We start from the raw sequence: 21371 nt of genomic DNA, 5'->3' as shown, positions 1-21371 counted from the left end.
GCGCCTGCGCGAAAACGCCCGGCGCCAAGACGCCCCTCCCCCCCCGCCCACGAGCCCCACCCTGCCGAGGGGGAGGTGACGGCGCGCGGGGGCGGGGCACGTGACCACGCCCCTTAAAGGCGCAGGGCACGGCAATGTCCCCCCCTTCACTTCCCCCTCCTCTCAGTCGGTGTTCGGCTGCCAGTCGTCATGGGGGGCGGTTGCACAAGCAGGAAGGGGCGGGGAGAGCCCGGGCGTGGCGAGAAGTCGACCCATTTAAAGAGCATACACCCCCCCCCTCAGTTTTCCCCTCAGACTTCACCTCCCACCCCCGTTGCTGTAGCTCGGTGGGTCCCAGGGGACGGGGAGGGGGGGGTCGCCATGGCTGCCTCAGCTCCCCCAACCGCCCCTCCACACACGCCGCGAATGCCTTCGGTGGTGTATGGCCGGCTGCGCCACACAACTGCGGCCCTGCCCGCTCCTGGTCCCCTCACCGGTCCTGCCCCGCCCCGCCTTGGTCCTCAAATCGTGCCAACTTCCGGTCTGGGTCCCCTCAGCCATCCTGCCCTGTCCGAAGTCCCTCAGACCGTGCCACCTTCCGACCCCGGTCGCCTCAGCGATCCTGCCCTGTCCGAATCCCCTCAGCGGCCCGGCCCCGCCTTGGCCCTCAAACCGTGCCACCTTCCGACCCGGCCCCGCCTTGGCCCTCAAATCGTGCCACCTCCTGGCCCGGGTCCTCTCAGCGATTCTGCCCTGTCCGAATCCCCTCACTGGGCCTTCTTCGCTTTGGCCCTCAAACCGTGCCCCCGTCCGACCCGGGTCCTCTCAGCGATCCTGCCCTGTCCGAATCCCCTCAGAGGCCCGGCCCCGCCTTGGCCCTCAAACCGTGCCACCTCCTGGCCCGGGTCCTCTCAGCCATCCTGCCCTGTCCGAATCCCCTCACTGGGCCTTCTTCGCTTTGGCCCTCAAACCGTGCCCCCGTCCGGCCCGGGTCCTCTCAGCGATCCTGCCCTGTCCGAATCCCCTCAGAGGCCTGGCCCCGCCTTGGCCCTCACACCGTGCCCCCTTCCGACCCGGGTCATCTCATTGGTCTTGCCCTGTCCGAATTTCCTCAGAGGCCCGGCCCCACCTTGGCCCTCAAACCGTGCCATCTCCCGGCCCGGGTCGTCTCAGCGGTCTTGCCCTGTCCAAGTCCCCTCAGCGGCCCTGCTTCACTTTGGCCCTCAAACCGTGCCACCGTCCAGCCCGGGTCCTCTAAGCGATCCTGCCCTGTCCGAATCCCCGCAGTGGCCCAATCCCACCTTGGCCCTCAGATCGTGCCACCTTCTGACCCGGCCCCGCCGTGGCCCTCAAACCGTGCCACCTTCCGGTCCTCCTCTGCCTTGGCCCTCAAACCGTGCCACCTTCTGACCCGGGTCATCTCAGCAGTCTTGCCCTGTCTGAATCCCCTCAGCGGCCCAGCCCCACTTTGGCCCTCAAACCGTGCCACCTTCCGGTCCTCCTCCGCCTTGGCCCTCAAACCGTGCCACCTTCTTACCCGGGTCATCTCAGCAGTCTTGCCCTGTCTGAATCTCCTAGGCGGCCTGACCCCGTCTTGGCCCTCAAACCGTGCCACCTTCCGACCCGGGTCATCTCAGCAGTCTTGCCCTGTCTGAATCTCCTCAGAGGCCCAGCCCCACCTTGGCTCTCAAATCGTGCCACCTTCCGACCCAGGCTCTCTCAGAGGCCCTGCCCTGGCCCGAGCCGGCCCTCACACCCCACCATCACCTGTCAGCGGTTCTGCCCTGCCTGGGTCCCCTCAGCGGCCCGGCCCCGACCGGGCCGGGTCCATTCAGGGCTGCTGCCCTCAGGCCAAGGCCACCAGCCAGGGCCTTTGACCAGCGACCCCGCCATCACTGTAAGGACGGGGACCCCTGGGTGAGGGTGGAGAGGGCCAGGAGCCCTCTTTCCCCAGCCTCTGCCTTCTCAGAAGCTAGAAAGAGAAGAGGGGCGAGCGGGAGGCTCGGGTCACTCTCTTCCTCATCAGAGATGAGTCCCCTTGCAACAGGCCGGGGACCCGTCGGACTCAGTCCATGGAGGAGGGGGAAAACAGGAACAAGGAGCAAGAGCCCCTCGGGGCACCTAGGAGCCCCCCTGGGGGTCAGGCCAGCCTAGAGTCCAGAGGCCAAGGGGAGAGCCCCAAGAGGGACAGACCCAGGCCTGATTTCCTTGCCCGGCTTTAGGCCAAGGTCAGTTAGTGAGAAACAATGTAATACTAAAGAGGACATTTCCTCCTTCTACCCAACTCCAGCCAAAAACTGTCATTTCTGAGAGTTCTGTGAGTCTTCTCTCACAAACCCCGTATTTCGCCCTCCCCCGCAATCCTCAAATCACAATCATGGCCCATACAGGACACTGGAACAGCAGGGGAGTTTGACCCAAACCCCCCATTTTTTTTTGTTCTAGTCACTTTTCAGAACTAGGAATTTTGCAAACACAATCCACAGGATGGGCTTGGTTCATTTTGGCACAGAGATTTCCTCACGACTGCAAAAGAATGTGATGGTCCACCAAAACATTTCATAAATGAATACTTCTGGTTTCATTTCATTCAGGCCTTTTGATGGTATGCGTAGCTGGTTTGTGCTGATGACAAAAACTGACTGAGATGCCAGTCTGTTGAGCACAAGGAACTGCTCCTTCAATAAGTCTTCCCTAATTCCCAACATCCTGAGTTTTACTAATCAATCATCAATCAGACAGGTGTATGGAGAACTGTACGAAACATTTAGGAGAGTACACTAGAATTTTCATCTCAACAATTACCTCTAGCACTATACTTATTGTCGGCACTTCTGTATAAATATATATTTGAACAATCTATTCATTCTGATTTCACTGTAAATATTTTTATGTTTGTCCCCTCCATTAAAATGTAAGCTCTTTATGTAGAGAACATGTCTTTGGCTTCTGCTGTACTTCTCCAGATGTTTAATCAAATACCTTGTGCTCAACAGATGCTCAATTAATACTACCTATTGAGCACTTACCTTGTGTAAAGCACTGTACTAAGTATTTGGGAGAGTACACTATAACAGAGTTGACAGACAATATGACAGATTTGGCATACATGTTTTCTGCCCACGAGGGGCTTATGCTACTACTACTAATTGTGGTATTTGTTAAGCGCTTACTATAATAATAATGATGGCATTTGTTAAGCGCTTACTATAATAATTATAACGATGGCATTTGTTAAACGCATACTATAATAATTATAACGATGGCATTTGTTAAGCGCTTACTATTCGCGAAGCACAGTTTTAAGCGCTGGGGGATACAAGGTGATCAGGTTGTCCCATGTGGGGCTCACAGTCTTAATCCCCATTTTACAGATGAGGAAACTAAAGCTCAGAGAAGTTAAGTGACTTGCCCAAGGTCACACAGCAGATATATGGCAGAGCTGGGATTAGAACCCATGACCTCTGACTCCCAAGCCCGGGCTCTTTCCACTGAGCCACGCTGCTTCTCTACGCCAGGCACTGTACTAAGCGCTGGGGTAGATGCAAGAAAATAAGGTTGCATATAGTCCCTGTCCGTAATAGGATTCACAGTCTTAACCTCCATTTTGCAGATGAGGTAACTGAGGGCCAGAGAAGTGACCTACCCAAGTTCACACAGCAGAAAAGTGGCAGAGCCAGAATTAGAACCCAGGCCTGTGCTCTACCCATTAGACAATGCTGCTTCTCAATTGGCAATTGGAAAGATGCGTTTTGGCCAATTTCAAGTATGGCTTTGCTTCAGATAGCCACAGTGGTGAAGGCATTAGCTCTGTCTGAGTAACTGATCCTACAAAGAGAACCACGCAATAAATATTAGGTGGTAGGTGACTCCTGTGGTGAAAACCATCAATGGTTATGGAGTCACTCTGGGAGGTAAATCATTTGGGGAGCAAATGATTGCCACACTAGGGCAATACAATCATGGACTTGAGAACAACAGGAGTCTGAGGTGTAAAAATAAATTTCCCTGAAAGCTTTTCCAGTGAAAAGAAATGGGTGCACCCATTGACACAAATTTCTACCCAACTTTAACTTTCTCTATTCACTGGTTTCTGTCCCTCATAAATGTGTCAAAGCACTTTGAGTGTTAAGTTAAATTACAAGGGTAACCTCTCTAAAGTGGATCTGAAACCCTTTCCAAAGAACAGTCTTTACAGAGTACGGCATTAGGGAAACTAGAGCATTGAAGAGCCTGCCATTTGTGGATAATCAGCTGGTTCAGCATGAAGAAACCCCTTTTTTTGCCATGTGTGAAAAGGACCTTTCGTGTACTGTTCACTTCACTGCCACTCTGGTGTTAACTGGTTTGAAGGAAGCACCATTTCTCTGCCCTTAGGTGCCGACAGGTGTGTGGGCTTGAGAGGTGAGGGCATACCTCTGTGGGCAAGGATGAACTTAGCAATGAACACCCTGCTTAGGTGAAAATCACTTGAATAAGATACATTCATTTGGGTTTCTTTTCCTCCCACATTTGTCCCCCTACCTTAAGGAACCTCCTAAGGAGTTGAGCACTGTTCAGTGCAGATGAGGCCGTAGCGGTGCTGAGAGGCAGTGAGACCACGGCAGTCTTACTTCGGATTCCAGTTTTGCTAAAGGACTTTTTGAACATGTTGTGAGTTATAAATACCTTTAAATTTAATCGGTTTCACGACAAACTATCTGACTTGATGCCTGTCCACATGTTTCGTTTTGTTGTCTGTCTCCCCCTTCGAGACTGTGAGCCTGTTGTTGGGTAGGGACCCTCTCTGTATGTTGCTAACTTGTACTTCCCAAGCACTTAGTACAGTGCTCTGCACACAGTAAACGCTCAAAAATACAATTGAATGAATGAATGACCATTTACGCTGCTGTGTACAGACTCTCCCGGGGATCTCCAAGTGGAAACTGTACCCGCTGCAGCTTTCTTTGAAGACGACGACTGCCCATAGATAGGAAGCTCCAAGGACTATTACAGTCAGTCAGGTGTACACTGGTCTGCTCCAGAGATGATAATCACTGCAGGAGTTTGTTCCAGATCTTATTATCACAAGAGGAATTTCCTTTGAAAATTTTAATCTTTGCAGCATGTGCTGGGGCATGACCACACACTGGGGAATGCAATGTTAAGATAACATTTACAGTGACACTCTAGGATAGTACTAATTTGGGAAAACGGGGATGTGATGTTTAGCCGAGTCTACCTGGAATCACAAATGTTGTCAGAGCTGCTTTTTCCAGAAATGCGTCAGCTGTGGAGAACTAGAAAGTCCAAGACCAATTTTTTTAATGGTATTTGTTATGCGCTATGTGCCAGGCACTGTAATAATAATAATGATGATGGTATTTGTTAAGTGCTATGTGCCAAGCACTGTTTTAAGTGCTGGGGTAAATACAAGGTAACCAGGTTGTCCCATGTGGGGCTCAGAGCCTTAATCCCCATTTTACAGATGAGGTAACTGAGGCACAGAGAAGTTAAGTGACTTGCCCAAAGTCACACAGCTGACAAGTGGCAGAGCAGGCTTAGAATAGATTAGAATCCGGGTCCTTCTGATTTCCAGGCCTCCGCTAGGCCACGATGCTTCTCGAATTCCAGGAGTCTCAAGACATTAGGTTGTAAGGATGCTGTTAGCTAGCTCCATACAAGTTATTCTCTGTTCCTTTCATAATCAAACAGAAGTTACGTGGAGTCGCCCTCATCTAAAGTCCTAACTTTGGATAATCCAGCCTTGGCTCTCAACCTACCAATATGTTTTTCTCTGTTCCATTCTTAAATACTGTCTTGCCCTAAATCAAATATTTGTTAAACCTTCTTTTGTGACATACTCATCGATGCACTTACAAAGGCGACCAACATCACATTTGGTTTATTCTTTTAAAATGACAGTAACAACTGTTCTTCCCTGCTTGGGGAATCACACCTGTAACATTTTCAGAAGACAAGGCTTTAGGAAGTAACAGCATTTTGTACAAATTGAATATATATAATATGCATAGAAGTAATACAAAGTCATTAAGAATTCTAGGAAAAATTAGCAGTTTTCTAAGCCCCTGGTGTGGACACCTTCAAGACCTTGATTTTTAGTGGGAGATCCTGCCACACTAAGTAGTGCCAATCCCTGCTCTTTTGAGGGTTAGAATGATTTCCACACAAATCCATGAAGAAGTGACTAGTCAGGTACCAACTGCTCCTTCTTTATAGACAATCCTCTTTAAGAGATGCTTCTGTGTTCTTGGTAAAGTCTTTAAAAAATGATCCAAACTGCCCATCTCCTCCTAGGGAACTCACTCTATATTTCCTCTGAGATTTCAATTTTGCCGCATTCACCAACCCAGCTACATACATCAGGGTGCTTTGGCTTCAAAGAAACGGTCACGTCTAATTCCAAATCCCAAACCTCATGTTGCTGATGCCATTTTATTAAATGGAAATAATGAAAGAAAAGGGCAAAAAAAATCACAGAAAAAAGCCTTGAGACTTTGACTTAAGCACCTAGTACAGCACTCTACACACAGCAAGTGCTCAATAAATACGACTGAATGAATGAATGACTCCTTTCTACCCCTGAACAATTATCCCTAGACCTTTCAGCTACTACAGTAAAAGCAGATGGATCAGTACCACTGGTGGCCATGTACTGTTGGAAGTTTGTCCCAAATGAACTTAGCTAATGGCAGAGCAATAACACTGGACAAATTGTATCTTTCTTAAAAATGGAATCACAAGGCATACATTTTTGGAGAGAGTGGCAATGGAACCTATCTCCATTGTCCATTAAAATGCTTCCTTTCATGGATTCAATTGAATATATTAGTGCTTTTAGAATCTCAAATAGGAGGCCTTAAAGCATCACTATCCCTGCTGGTTAGTCCCTCCCTGACTTGTGGCAATAGTGGAAAAGAAGGGATTCTTTTTCCTTCCTCTCACCTGTGTCCAGTTTGTTTCTCCAAACCAGGCACTCATCCGGCATCTTCGATAGAAAAGTTAGCAAGGTTAGAAATACTAGAAATGTGAAATGTGGTGGGAGAATTGATCTGGACATGACAATGTTCAATTCCTTTGCCGGTGGAGTTCTGGCTGCTCTCCATGAATTCCCCCTGCCTCAGGAAGAAGCGAGACTGTTACTAAGGAAGCTCATATTTCGAGGAACCACTTTCTCCAAGTCCCATGCATAGACACTGGATGCTGTCTTTTGGAAGGTTTATATTTGGAGAGATGTTGGTTCCCCTCTAACGTGGGTCTTTCCTGTGTATTTGGAATAGAACACTAGGGCAGAAATAGGGAACGTTCTTCTGACAATGTGTTTCTATGCTCGGAGCTGAACCCAGTCTGAGTATTAAAGAACGAATTTACCTTAACATGAGGTTCTTCAAGAACGTGATTCCCACATTGCAGCGGGAACAACTGGACATGCCACAGATCCCGAAGGGCAAGTATGATTGCATTATGCCCACTGCAGGGATGGAAACATATGATGGAGCTATTATTTGCTACCTGCTTTTCACAACTAAATCTTCCCAAAGTTAAAGGTAAAAACACTGTTCTCTCTCTCTCTCTCTATATATGTATGTGTATATATGTATATATACACAATATATATATTGTGCCAGACAGTGTCCCGAGGTTTCCATTTTCTTCTTTCTGGTAGGCTCGCTTGTTCAATTTAAATGCCTGGGATATTATTCCTGGGACCCAAATGCACCAAGTAGGGGATTAGAGAGTTGCTCACAGATTCCTCCAAATGGCATAATAGCTACACGGGACATTCACCAAAGTTGTCGTAGATACCCTCTTAACTACTCAAGTTCTGTTAAAGGTTTTGAGGACAGTAAGGATTTGATTCCATTTCAGCTTTTTTGCTTAGGGAAGGCAAAAACTGTGTAGTACTCCACAAATAACTAAGCCATCCTCAAGCCAAAGATTCATCTTCACACCTGCACTCTTGGCCACACATGGACCTTTTCACTCACACGCACCCATGTGGACTGTGATCGGTGTCTTCATCTTCAAGCCTGGAGGATGGCTCCGAATATTGGTGGATTTGCCTAGAGAAGGATCCAACTAATTTCTTCACTGGAGAGCAGTGAGAGGCTGCTGATTTTTGTGTTCTGCCTCAAATGGTTATTCACTAGAAGCAGCAGCAACCCCCAGTACAATTTGGCAAATAAGGGAAAACAACCCAACCACTTCTGCTTCCTCTGTGGCCTGTCCGCCCGTCTCCTTGACCTGGGAAAATAATGGTTGGCTAAAGCCAGAGCAGCAGAGACCTGATGAGGGAGAGAGGCGAAGGGGAAGTACACAGGATCAAGACGTTTTGTCATTTTGCTGCTCTGCCCTGCAGGCCCGTTCTTTTCTGTCCGCTTGGCTGAAAGCAAGTTATCTAAGAAGGAATAGGTCAGTCAACAAACCCTCTTGGAAAAATTCTCAACGTGCACTCTAGCCAATCGGATTCAAAATGGTGCTCTTGCCGCTGGCCACCTGCCTGTGCCTGGCGTGGCCCCTTCCTTCATTTCCTGACCATGGAGGTGATGTTCTGGCCCGGCAAAGCGAGCATCAGCCCTGAGTCCTTCCTTCCCCAAACCACCCCGAGGTGATTATTAAAAAAAAAAAAAATCCACAGCATTGTCGTTGGTACATTTTACCAGCTCCAATTCAGAGGTTAAATCAGGCCAACCCATGGCTCCCTAAGGAATCCTACCCCAGTCATCTTCAGGGGCCCATGCCTGCACCTAAAGCTGCCCTGCTACCTATCCTGAGAGGTGAGGGGCTCCATACCAATGTCCCTGCCTTTTCAACGATACCTAAAGGAAAAAGGAAAGACTACAGGGCTTTTCTCAGCCATTTGAAATGGGAAGGTCTTTTTCTCTCTCTCTCTCTTTTTCAAATGTCAGGAGGTGCAGGCATTTGTCTCCCTTGCCCAGTGTGGAGGAGACAGAAGTTTGCTCACACAGGGGTTCAGGCACAGAGGATGTATTGTGAAGGCCAGTGTCTTGCTCAGAAAGAAGGGGGTCTATTTTTTAAGGAAGATGGAGCTCTTAGACTGGAGAAGTCTGGAGGTAGAAAACAGATGGTGGAAGATCTAGACTTTATCTTATTGCTTCCCTTTTTCTCATCGCCCCCCTGCCCCATTCCTTCCAAGTCCCTAGAAGACAGAATGATCTACCAGGTTTCTAGGCGACAGACGCCGTGCCCTGCCACTTGGGAACTGGCTCAAGACACAGTTGTGTGATGGCTGCTAATGAAAGAAAAACTGGACAGTTCAAACCCCGGCTCCTTTACAAAATTTATGGTGGGAGTGGTCTCCTTCCGGCTGCCACGTAAGCTCTACAGTGGCCTCAACTGAAGAGGGATGACAGGCTTGAATGACCTGGGCCCCTCAGAAACTATGTGAGCCTGGAGTCAAGAGGTAGAGGACAAGGGAGATCATGGTGTACAACTCCACCCTGTCGTTCTGTGGCATTTCCATTCAGGCTACCGACTGGCAACCCAGACTAAACAGAGGCCTTTAATACTACCTGGCAATTCAAGCACTATAAAAATACCTTGAAAACTGGGTGGCATTAACAAGACAGTGGAAAGAAATGGCTCTGCAGGGCCGTGGCAGGGAATTTTCATTTTGTCCTTTTACATTTAAAAAGAATATGAACGCAAATGGGTGGGAGATGGGAACATAAAACCCAACTTTGACATCTACATTCAGCATCGACTTTGCCCAAGCCAGTTACGATCCTCTCTTCTCTCCTCCCAGACTTCCAGGGATTCACAGCTGACTAATCCCTCCTCAGTCGCCCCACAACCCTCTTTACTTCAAAAAAATCATACACATACAGACACCTACTGTCCCGTATAGACAGGGACGCATCTCTACATCCGGACGTACAGCGCCGACACGTACACGCAAACGTACACGTATAGTAGCAGGCGCCCACGTGCTTCCTGAGGCTTCTAAGGCGGATACGGGTCGGGGGAGAGAGGTCAAGAGCCCCTGCTGCAGATCTGTTCGATGTGTTCCACCTCCTTAGGGCAATCTGCAGACAGGATGAGTGGCAGGTCCTGGGTCACCACCACGTCGTCCTCAATGCGCACACCGATGCCACGGAATCTCTCCGGGACACTAGAGTCATCCACGGGAATGTAGATGCCTGAGAGCAGGAGGAAAGATGCCACCCCAAAACATGGCAGGATCAGTCAACTCTTCCTAACAGTCTCTTCCATTACCTCCCCCCACTCCTTATCCCGCCTGCCACTTGCCACCCAACTTGATTCCCAGAACCTTGCTTTTTTCACTAGGCCATGGTCCTTTTCTTTTCACACGCATCCACCAAACTAGCACACTTCCCCTCTCCAAAGCCCTACTGAAACCTCACCTCCTCCAGGAGGCCTTCCCAGACTGAGCCCCCCCTTTCCTCTGCTCCTCCTCCCCTCCCCATCGCCCCGACTCCCTCCCTCTGCTCTACCCCCCTCCCCGCCCCACAGCACTTGTGTATATAGGTACATATTTATTATTCTATTGAATTTATTAATTATGTGTATATATATCTATAATTCCTTTTTTTTCTATTGATGCCTGTCCACTTGTTTTGTCGTCTGTCTCCCCCCATTCAAAACCGTGAGCCCGTTGTTGGGTACGGATTATAATAATAATAATAATGCTGGTATTTGTTAAGCGCTTACTATGTGCAAAGCACTGTTCTAAGCGCTGGGGTAGGTACAAGGTAATCAGGTTGTCCCAAGAGGGGCTCACAGTCTTCATCCCCATTTTACAGATGAGGGAACGGAGGCCCAGAGAAGTGAAGTGACTTGCCCAACGTCACACAGCTGACAAGTGGCGGAGCCGGGATTTGAACCCACGACCTCTGACTCCAAAGCCCGTGCTCTTTCCACCGAGCCACGCTGCTTCCCCTAAGGATTGTTGCTGAATTGTACTTTCCAAGCGCTCAGTCCAGTGCTCTGCACACAGCTAGCGCTCAATGAATACGATCGAATGAATAAATACGATGGAACGAATGATTCCCAGGCCCAGCTCTTTGCTCCTGGCCCTGCTGTGTCTTAGGATGTAAAGCGAGGAATGTAGGGAGATCCAGAGCAAGCCGACAAACCTCCAGTGAGGGAATGATTGATTGATTGATTGAATGGAAAGGCGATGAGGTGCCAGTAAAATGAACCGGAGATGGAGCAGTCAAGGAGGCAGGAAGAGAGTGAGGAGCCCCAGTTAAGCTAAACCAAGTTCTAGGAGCATTTTAAGGAGAAGGGGGTAGTCAACCAATCAATCAATCGTATTTATTGAGCGCTTACTGTGTGCAGAGCACTGTACTAAGCGCTTGGGAAGTACAAGCTGGCAACATCTAGAGGCAGTCCCTACCCAACAGTGGGCTCACAGTCTAGAAGGGGGAGACAGAGAACAAAACCAAACATACTAACAAGATAAAATAAATAGAATAGATAGGCACAAGCAAAATAAATAAATAAATAAATAGAGCAATAAATATGTATGTTTCTTATCCCACTAAACCCCAGCTAGTCACGACAGTGTTCACAGTGGCCGAAAGGTCAAGGAAGATTTAGGCAGAGTTCAGCTCACTGATCACTGCTATGAGGAAGCCACTGATGGCTTTAGAAAGTGTGGTCTCAGGGGAGTAAATGGGGCGAAAACCTATTTATAGTAAATTCATTCATTCAATCGTATTTATTGAGCGCTTGCTGTGTGCAGGGCACTGTACTAAGCGCTTGGGAAGTACAAGCTGGCAACATGTAGAGACGGTCCCTACCCAACAACGGGCTCACAGTCTAGAGTGGGGAGACAGACAACAAAACAAAACATGTGGACAGGTGTCAAGTCATCAGAATAAATGGAAGTAAAGCTAGATGCACATCATTAACAAAATAAAATAATATAATAAGGTAAGAGAGGAGGGAAGGAGAAGTTACAACAGACGGGCATACAACCCATTCATTCAATGGTATTTATTGAGCGCTTACTGTGTGCAAAGTACTGGACTAAGCGCTTGGGAGAGTTCACTACAACACTAAACAGACATATTCCCTGCCCACAGTGAGCTCACAGTCTAGAGGGGGAGACAGACAGTAATACACCTAAATACATAAATACATAAAAGATAAATACATAAGTGCTTGGGGCCGGGAAGGGGGATGAATGTAGGGAGCAAGTCAGGGTGACGGAGAAGGTTGTGGGAGAAGAGGAGAGGAGGAAGGTTTAGTATGGGTAGGCTTCTTGGAGGAGACGTGCCTTCAATAAGGCTTTGAAGTGGGGGAGAGCAATTGTCTGTCTGATAAGAGGAAGGAAGGCGTTCCAGGCCAGAGGCAGGATGTGGGTGAGAAGTCGGTGGCGAGATAGACGAGATCGAGACACAGTGAGAAGGTTAGCATTAGAGGAGTGGAGTGTGCCGACTGGGCTGTAGCAGTAGAGGAGCTAGGTGAGATAGGAGGGGGTGAGGGGACTGAATATTTTGAAGCCAATGGTGAAGACTTTTTGTTTGATGCGGACGTGGATGGGCAAGCCCCGGAGTTTCTTGAGGAGTGGGGAAACATGGCCTGGACGTTTTTGTAGAAAAATGAGCCGGGCAACAGAGTGGAGTATGGACTAGAATGGGGAGAGACAGGAGGTATGGAGGTCAGCAAGGAGGCTGATATGATAATCAAGGCAGGATAGGAGAGCTGCTTCTATTAATGTGGCAGCAGTTTGGATGGAGAGGAAGGGGTGGATTTTAGAGACGTTGTGAATTTGGTTAGGGATGGGAGCAGGGAGATGGGGCGATGGCTGGAGGAAGCAGTGGGATTTAAAAGAAGGGGTTTTTTTTAGTAAAGAGGAGACTTCATGCCTGCTTACTTGTTTTGATGTCTGTATAATAATAATAACAATAATGATAGCATTTATTATTCATTCATTCATTCATTCAATTGTATTTATTGAGCGCTTACTGTGCAGAGCACTGTACTAAGCGCTTGGGAAGTACAAGTTGGTAACATATAGGGACGGTCCCTACCCAACAACGGGCTCACAGTCTAGAAGGGGGAGACAGACAACCAAACAAAACAAAACATATTAACAGAATAAAATACATAGAATAGCAAATATGTACAAGAAAAATACAGTAATAAATCTGTACATTGTATCCCCCAGCGCTTAGAACAGTGCTTTGCACATAGTAAGCGCTTAACAAATACCATCATCATTATTATTATCTCTGCCACTGTCTGTTCCCCCTCCTACTTGGACAGGGCCTTTATTAAGCACTTACTATGTGCAAAGCACTGTTCTAAGTGCTGGGGGAGGTTACAAGGTGCTCGGGTTGTCCCACGGGGAGCTCACAGTCTTAATCCCCATTTTCCAGATGAGGCAACTGAGGCCCAGAGAAGTGAAGTGACTTGCCCAAAGTCACCCAGCTGACAACTGGCGGAGCCGGGATTTGAACCCATGACCTCTGACTCCAAAGCCTGTGCTCTTTCCACTGAGCCACGTTGTATCACCCTTCTAGACTGTGAGCCTGTTGTTGGGCAGGGATTGTCTCTATTTGTTGCTAAATTGTACTTTCCAAGCGCTTAGAACAGTGCTCTGCACACAGTAAGCGCTCAATAAATATGACAATGAATGACTGAATGTGCTTGAAGGCAGAGGGAAAGGGGCCGTCTCTGAGTGGGAGGTTGAAGATAGTGGTAAGGGAAGGGAGAGGAAAGAGTGCTCAGTAAATACGACTGAATGAACGAATGAGTGGAAGAAAGAGGAGCGGGTCAGATTTGGAAACCTCCTCCTAAGACATAGCTGGGGAGAAGAAAGAGGAAGAGGAGGAGGTAATAGAGTCAGGAGGGGGCAATGAAGGGAAGCAATCAATCAATCAATCAATCGTATTTATTGAGCGCTTACTGTGTGCAGAGCACTGTACTAAGCGCTTGGGAAGTACAAGATGGCAACATATAGAGACAGTCCCTACCCAACAGTTGGGCTCACAGTCTAAAAGCAATGTGGTCTAGAGGAAAGAGCACAGCTCTGAGACAAAGGACCTAGGTTCCAATTCCAACTAATCAATACAATTAATTGACTGATTGACCTTCACTTCTCTGGGCCTCAGTGACCTCATCCGCAAAATGGGGATTAAGACGGTCCGCTCCAAGTAGGACATGGACCGTGTCCAGCCGATCAATCAATTGTATTTATTGAGCACTTTCTGTGTGCAGGGCACTGTACTAAGCACTTGGGAAGTACAAGTTGGCAACATAGAGAGACAGTCCCTGCCCAACAATGGGCTCACAGTTTAGAAGGGGGAGACAGACAACAAAACAAAACATATTAATAAAATAAAATAGAATAAAATAAATATGTACAAATAAAATAGAGTAATAGGACATGAACTGTGTCCAGCCGATCAATCATATTTACTGAGCACTTTCTGTGTGCAGAGCACTGTACTAAGCACTTGGGAGAGTACAATGTAACCATAAAACAGACACATTCCCTGCCCACAACAAGCTTACGGTCTAGATGAAGAGAGAGATATATAAACAAACCATGGATGTGTACATTAGTGCTGTGGGGCTGGAAGGGGGGATGAATAAAGGGAACAAGTCACGGTGACAGAAGGGAGTGGGAGAAAAGAAAAAGAGGGTTCAGTTAGGGAAGGTCTTTTGGAGGAGATGTGCCTCCAATATGGCTTTGAAGGGGCGAGAATAATTAATTGTCTGTCAGATATGAAAAGGGAGGGCGTTCCCTATCTCCTCTAGTGGAAAGTACAGCGCCTAGTATACAGTAAGCGCTTAAATCCCTTTAATAAAAAAAAAAAAAGAGAGTTTGGGAAGTTCAGCCAATAGTTTCTATCTTACCCTTCATCAGGTCATCAAGGGTAAGGGAAGGAGGCAGTGAAACCACCGGGGACTTCAGATTAAAGATTTGGAATAATTGGTAGGGGCTGTGATGAGGGAAGAAAAGAAGTTTAGCTGAGCAGAAGAAAGAGCTGAATAAAGGCAGGTCAGAATGACCATGAAGTTGGCAGAAGTAGGCCCAGTGCTTGGATACTGAGGGACCAAGGTCTCACATGTGAAACAGATTTGAAACCACTCCCCTCATGATAGAAGGGCTCTCTTCCCTGACAGGTAAAAATAAAAGGCAAAAATTTAGCCTAGGGAAATTTAAGCCACAGGTCTGCCTCTCCCTGTACACTGTAAGCTCCTTGTGGGCAGGGATTGTGACTACCGGAACGACTGTATAATAAAAATAATAATAATTAATTATGGTATTTTTTAAGCACTTGTTATGCGCCAGCGAAAGCACCAAGTGCTGGGTGGATGCAAGCAAAGCGGGCTGGACACAGTCCCTGTCCCATGTGGGGCTCACAGTTTCAATCCCCATTTTACAGATGAGGTAACTGAGGCCCGGAGAAGTGAAGTGACTTGTCCAAGGTCACACAGCAGACGAGTGGCAGAGCCGGTATTTGATCCACGACCTTCTGACTCACAGGTTCATGCTCTATCCACTATGGCATGCTGCTTCCCAGGCATTGTACTTTCCCAAGCATTCAGTATAGTGCTCTGTATTTCATTCATTCATTCCATTGTATTTATTGAGCACTTACACACTGTACTCAGTAAATGCTCAACAAATCTCACTGACTGAGGTATGGCAACATGCCAAAGAGGCAAGGTTAGGAATTGCTTCCCCACCTGTATATATGTTTGTACATATTTATTACTCTATTTATTTATTTATTTTACTTGTACTTATCTATTGTGTTTATTTTGTTAATATGTTTGGTTTTGTTCTCTGTCTCCCCCTTCTAGACTGTGAGCCCACTGTTGGGTAGGGACCGTCTCTAGATGTTGCCAGCTTGTACTTCCCAAGCGCTTAGTACAGTGCTCTGCACACAGTAAGCGCTCAATAAATATCATTGATTGACTGATTGATTGATTCCAGTGTGGCTCAGCGGAAAGAGCCTGGGCTTTGGAGTCAGAGGTCATGGGTTCAAATCCCAGCTCTGCCACTTGTCAGCTGTGTGATTTTGGGCAAGTCACTTCACTTCTCTGGGCCTCACTTACCTCCTCTGTAAAATGGGGATTAAGACTGTGAGCCCCACGTGGGACAACCTGGTCACCTTGTAAATTCCCCAGTGCTTAGAACAGTGCTTTGCACATAGTAAGCGCTTAATAAATGCCATCATCATCATCATCATTCCCCAGAGGAGGGTTGGCAATTCCATTCTTAAAAATCCCTGCAAATGGGAAGGAAGGCAGCAGGGTATCCCCGCCGATCCAGGGAGACGGTTTAGGACATCTTTTCCGCCTCTATCGTTTTCTCTCACTTGATCCCTTGGTGAGGTGGTTACCTAAGGACCCTCCGGTTTACAGGTCAAAACTAAGGGCTGCCAACGGTTCAGCTGAGACCTCTCCCTCATCATCATCATCAATCGTATTTATTGAGCGCTTACTATGTGCAGAGCACTGTACTAAGCGCTTGGGAAATACAAATTGGCAACACACAGAGACAGTCCCTACCCAACAGTGGGCTCACAGTCTAAAAGGGGCAGACAGAGAACAAAACCAAACATACCAACAAAACAAAATAAATAGAATAGATATGTACAAGTAAAATAGAGTAATAAATATGTACAAACATATATACATATATACAGGTGCTGTGGGGAAGGGAAGGAGATAAGATGGGGGGGATGGAGAGGTGGACAAGGGGGAGAGGAAGGAAGGGACTCAGTCTGGGAAGGCCTCCTGGAGGAGGTGAGCTCTCAGCAGATGGAGGCCAATGATGCAGGAAAGGAAGAGGAGGAGGCCTCCTGGTCCAGATCTCCCGGTTCCATCCCCAGAGGTGGGGGAGTGGGGTGGGAGGGAGGAAAGGGGGCCTTCCCTCATCTAGTGGCATTGACTAAATCAACTATTCTCCTGGAACAACTCACTCTTGCCTAGTGCATGTGATTTGGGTAACTGTCAGAAGCTGGATAAACCTACACAGTGCACCCCATTGGTTATTGCTCTATTTATTTATTTATTCATTTTACTTGTACATATCCATTCTATTTATTTTATTTTGCTAGTATGTTTGGTTCTGTTCTCTGTCTCCCCCTTTTAGACTGTGAGCCCACTGTTGGGTAGGGACTGTCTCTATATGTTGCCAACTTGGACTTCCCAAGCGCTTAGTACAGTGCTCTGCACACAGTAAGTGCTCAGTAAATACAACTGATTGATTGATTGATTGAGAACTTGAATTCTGAGAACTTGAACTCTTCTAGACTGGGAGCCCACTGTTTGAGAACTTGAATTCTGAGAACTTGAACCCTTCTAGACTGTGAGCCCACTGTTGGGTAGGGACCGGCTCTATATGTTGCCAACTTGTACTTCCCAAGCGCTTAGTACAGTGCTCCGCATACAGTCAGCGCTCAATAAATACGGCTGAATGAATCTAGCAAGCAGGCACCCACATATTTGGTTACCTCGGCTGGTAAAAGCGACACTAGTTTTAACTTCTCGCCATATGATTTTATGCAGGCTGTGAGTTGGAGTCTCTTACATCTTGAAGATGGGGTGAGTTCAAGATCATCATCATCATCATCAATCGTATTTATTGAGCACTGACTATGTGCAGAGCACTGTACTAAGCGCTTGGGAAGTACAAATTGGCAACATATGGAGACAGTCCCTACCCAACAGTGGGCTCACAGTCTAAAAGGGGGAGACAGAGAACAAAACCAGATCACAAGATGGTGTGGGCCAAAGAGAGTATCAGTAGTAATATTAAGCGTCTACACTGTGGAAAGCACTGTACCACGTGCTAAGAAAGAAGTACCTGGATGAAATACAAATCTGGGCTCTGGCTCCCAAAGGATTCCCAATCCAAAGCTAAAGAGGACGGGAATGGGGAGACACATAAGGAAAGATGTGACAAGGATGGAAACTAGAAGCTAGCAATGAATTCCATACACCTGTAACATAATAATAGTAATGATGGCATTTATTAAGCGCTTACTATGTGCAAAGCACTGTTCTAAGCGCTGGGGAGGTTACAAGGAGATCAGGTTGTCCCGTGGGGGGCTCGCAGTCTTAATCCCCATTTTACAGATGAGGGAACTGAGGCACAGAGAAGTGAAGTGACTTGCCCAAAGTCACCCAGCTGACAATTGGCAGAGCCGGGATTCGAACCCCTGACCCCTGACCCCAAAGCCCGCGCTCTTTCCACTGAGCCACGCCGCTTCATCATACACCCATGCAAACCAGCAGAGCTAAATTTACCGGTTAAGGTTTGGGGCTTGTTGTCTGATTTTATAAAAAAAAAGACAGCTTTTGATATGTCTTTCTGGTTATCCTCATCAAAAGGGGCAGAAAAGCGGTGAAGGAAGTGGTTTGGACCTGATTATCAAACCGGATCCGGCTGAGTTAGGGTGAGGTGAAATTTCAAAAAAATCTGCTAGCCTGCGAAGTGTGACCCTGATGACAGGAATTTCCAATTACTTCATCTCTGACTGAGAGTGTTTCTTGGGGTCCGCGCCTGCTTCCGGCTGGAATAGGAAGAAATCATAATCCCGCCTCACTCGGGAGAGCAGAGCATTCATTAGAAGCAGAAGACAAAGCTGGATATCCCAAAGGAAATGATCTCTGTTGTGCATCAGAGGGATCGGTTTTTGCGTGGCTTAATGGATACAGCACAAGCCCGGGAGTCAGAAATCAATCAATCAATCAATAATAATAATAATAATGATGGCATTTGTTAAGCGCTTACTATGTGCAGAGCACTGTTCTAAGCGCTGGGGGTGGATACAAGGTGATCAAGTTGTCCCACATGGGGCTCACAGTCTTAATTCCCATTTTACAGATGAGGTAACTGAGGCTCAGATGAGTTAAGTGATTTGCCCAAGGTCACACAGCAGACATGTGGCGGAGCCGGGATTCAAACCCATGACCTCTGACTCCAAAGCCCGGGCTCTTCTCCACTGAGCCATGCTGCTTCTTAATCAATTAATCAATCGTACTTATTGAGCGCTTCCTGTGTGCAGAGCACTGGACTAAGCGCTTGGGAAGTACAAGCTGGCAACATATAGAGACAGTCCTTACCCAACAGTGGGCTCACAGTAAGGGGGAACCCAGAAAGACCTGGGTTCTAATCCTGGCTCTGCCACATGTCTGCTGTGTGACCTTGGGCAAGTCACTTCACTTCTCTGGGCCTCAGTTACTTCATCTGTCAAATGGGGATAAGACTGTGAGCCCCATGTGGGAAAGGGAAGGCGTGCAATGTGATTAACTTGTATCTACCCCAGCGCTTAGAACAGTGCTTGGCACCTAGTAAGCGCTTACCAAGTGCCATAATTATTATTATAAAGGACTGTTTGGATGGAAAGCGAACAGGTTTCCTCTCCTCCTTCACAGCCGGCTGGGATGGGTCACCCAGAGCCGACTGGAAAGGCGTCTTCTCACCTGGTTCGATGGTGATCACCATTCCTGGCTGCAGCGGGAGCGAACGGGACATGTCTGGAGTGTCATGGACGTCCATCCCCAGGTAATGGCCCACGTGGTGGGGGCAGTATTTCCGAGCAGCCTGGTAATAAGAAAATCATCGCGCTGTTACTACCGAAAATGGGCATGATCCCAAAGGGAAAGCTGGGAATTTGAAAACAGTTAAAATGCGTAGGATTGAGACTCACCGGCCTACACTGAGAGAGTTGATTTTTAATTTTTTTTACACCTCAAATGAGTTGGAAGTTCTGCAGGAAATGCATTCTTCAGGAAAATGAAGAGCTCACTGAACAGGCAAAAAATTTCCCCCAGGACTTTATCCATGCCCTTCACTTCGAACTCAGGACTTCCCTGTTCTTCAAGGCTTGAAACTCCTTCCTTCCCAACACTAATAATAATGACGGTATTTGTTAAGCGCTTACTACGTGCAAAGCACTGCTCTAAGGGCTGGGGAGGTTACAAGGTGATCGGGGGTCCCACGGGGGGCTCACAGCTTTAATCCCCATTTTACAGATGAGGTAACTGAGGCACAGAGAAGTGAAGTGACATTCATTCATTCAATCGTATTTATTGAGTGCTTACTGTGTGCAGAGCACTGTACTAAGCGCTTGGGAAGTACAGGCTGGCAACATATAGTGACGGTCCCTACCCAACAACGGGCTCACAGTCTAGAGGGGGGCCCAAAGTCACACAGCTGACAGTTGGCGGAGCGGGGATTTGAACCCAAGACCTCTGACTCCAAAGCCCGTGCTCTTTCCACCGAGCCACGCTGCTTCTCACTACCTCAGTCCTGGATCCTCCCAACACGTTCTTCCCCCCCAAAACCTGCAACTTCCATCAGAATTCAGGCTTCCAATTAACACGAAACTCGGTAATGCTCTGAGGTGGAGAGAAACAGCCATTAAAGTAGGCCTGAGACCAAACTCATTTTCTGCCTCACTTGTGTAAGATGCTCAAGTGCCTATGGCATCAACTTCACTGAAACACTGTAGATCATGTCATTCATTCATTCAATCGTATTTATTGAGCGCTTACTGTGTGCAGAGCACTGTACTAAGCGCTTGGGAAGTACAAGTTGGCAACACATAGGGATGCTATGGGCATGTTACTCCCCTCCTCAAAATTCTCCAGTGGCTACCAATAAACCTTCACATCAGGCAAAAACTCCTCACCCTGGGCTTGAAGGCTGTCCATCCATCCCCTCGCCCCCTCCTACCTCACCTCCCTTCTCTCCTTCTACTGCCCAGCCCGCACCCTCCGCTCCTCCGCCGCTGATCTCCTCACCCTACCTCGCTCTCGCCTGTCCCGCCATCGACCCCCGGCCCACGTCATCCCCCTGGCCTGGAATGCCCTCCCTCCGCACATCCGCCAAGCTAGCTCTCTTCCTTCCTTCAAAGCCCTACTGAGAGCTCACCTCCTCCAGGAGGCCTTCCCAGACTGAGCCTCCTCCTTCCTCTCCCCCTCCTCCCCCTCTCGATACCCCCAGCTTTACCTCCTTCCCTTCCCCACAGCACCTGCATATATGTATATGTTTGTACGTATTTATTACTCTATTTATTTATTTTATTTGTACATATTTATTCTATTTATTTTATTTTGTTAATATGTTTTGTTCTCTGTCTCCCCCTTCTAGACTGTGAGCCCACTGTTGGGTAGGGACCGTCTCTATATGTTGCCAACTTGGACTTCCCAAACGCTCAGTACAGTGCTCTGCACACAGTAAGCACTTAATAAGTTTGTACGGATTTATTACTCTATTTATTTTACTTGTACATATTTAATATTCTATTTATTTTGTGAATGATGTGCATCTAGCTTTAATTCTATTTGTTCTGTTGACTTGACACCTGTCCACCTGTTTTGTTTTGTTGTCCGTCTCCCCCTTCTAGACTGTGAGCCCGTTGTTGGGTAGG

At 47.6% G+C, this 21371-nt stretch overlaps 1 protein-coding gene across 1 annotated transcript in view; it reads right to left on the bottom strand.

Annotated features, from left to right (window-relative positions):
* Positions 1 to 5847: 5847 nt before the first annotated feature.
* Positions 5848 to 21371, bottom strand: part of XPNPEP3 (X-prolyl aminopeptidase 3) — a 55611-nt gene continuing 40087 nt past the window's right edge. Inside the window, exons 9-10 of the mRNA XM_038756342.1 lie at positions 19420 to 19540; positions 5848 to 10139 (exon numbers count right to left, since the gene is read on the bottom strand). Coding sequence (XP_038612270.1) covers positions 9973 to 10139; positions 19420 to 19540 — 288 coding nt within the window. The 3' untranslated portion in view covers positions 5848 to 9972. The remainder of the gene's footprint in view (positions 10140 to 19419; positions 19541 to 21371) is intronic.

The sequence above is a fragment of the Tachyglossus aculeatus genome, chromosome 14 (genome assembly GCF_015852505.1).
Source record: "Tachyglossus aculeatus isolate mTacAcu1 chromosome 14, mTacAcu1.pri, whole genome shotgun sequence".
In the NCBI taxonomy this organism is placed as follows: domain Eukaryota; kingdom Metazoa; phylum Chordata; class Mammalia; order Monotremata; family Tachyglossidae; genus Tachyglossus; species Tachyglossus aculeatus.
Note: the sequence above shows the minus strand (reverse complement) of the source record. Positions and strands in the feature narration are given on the sequence as shown.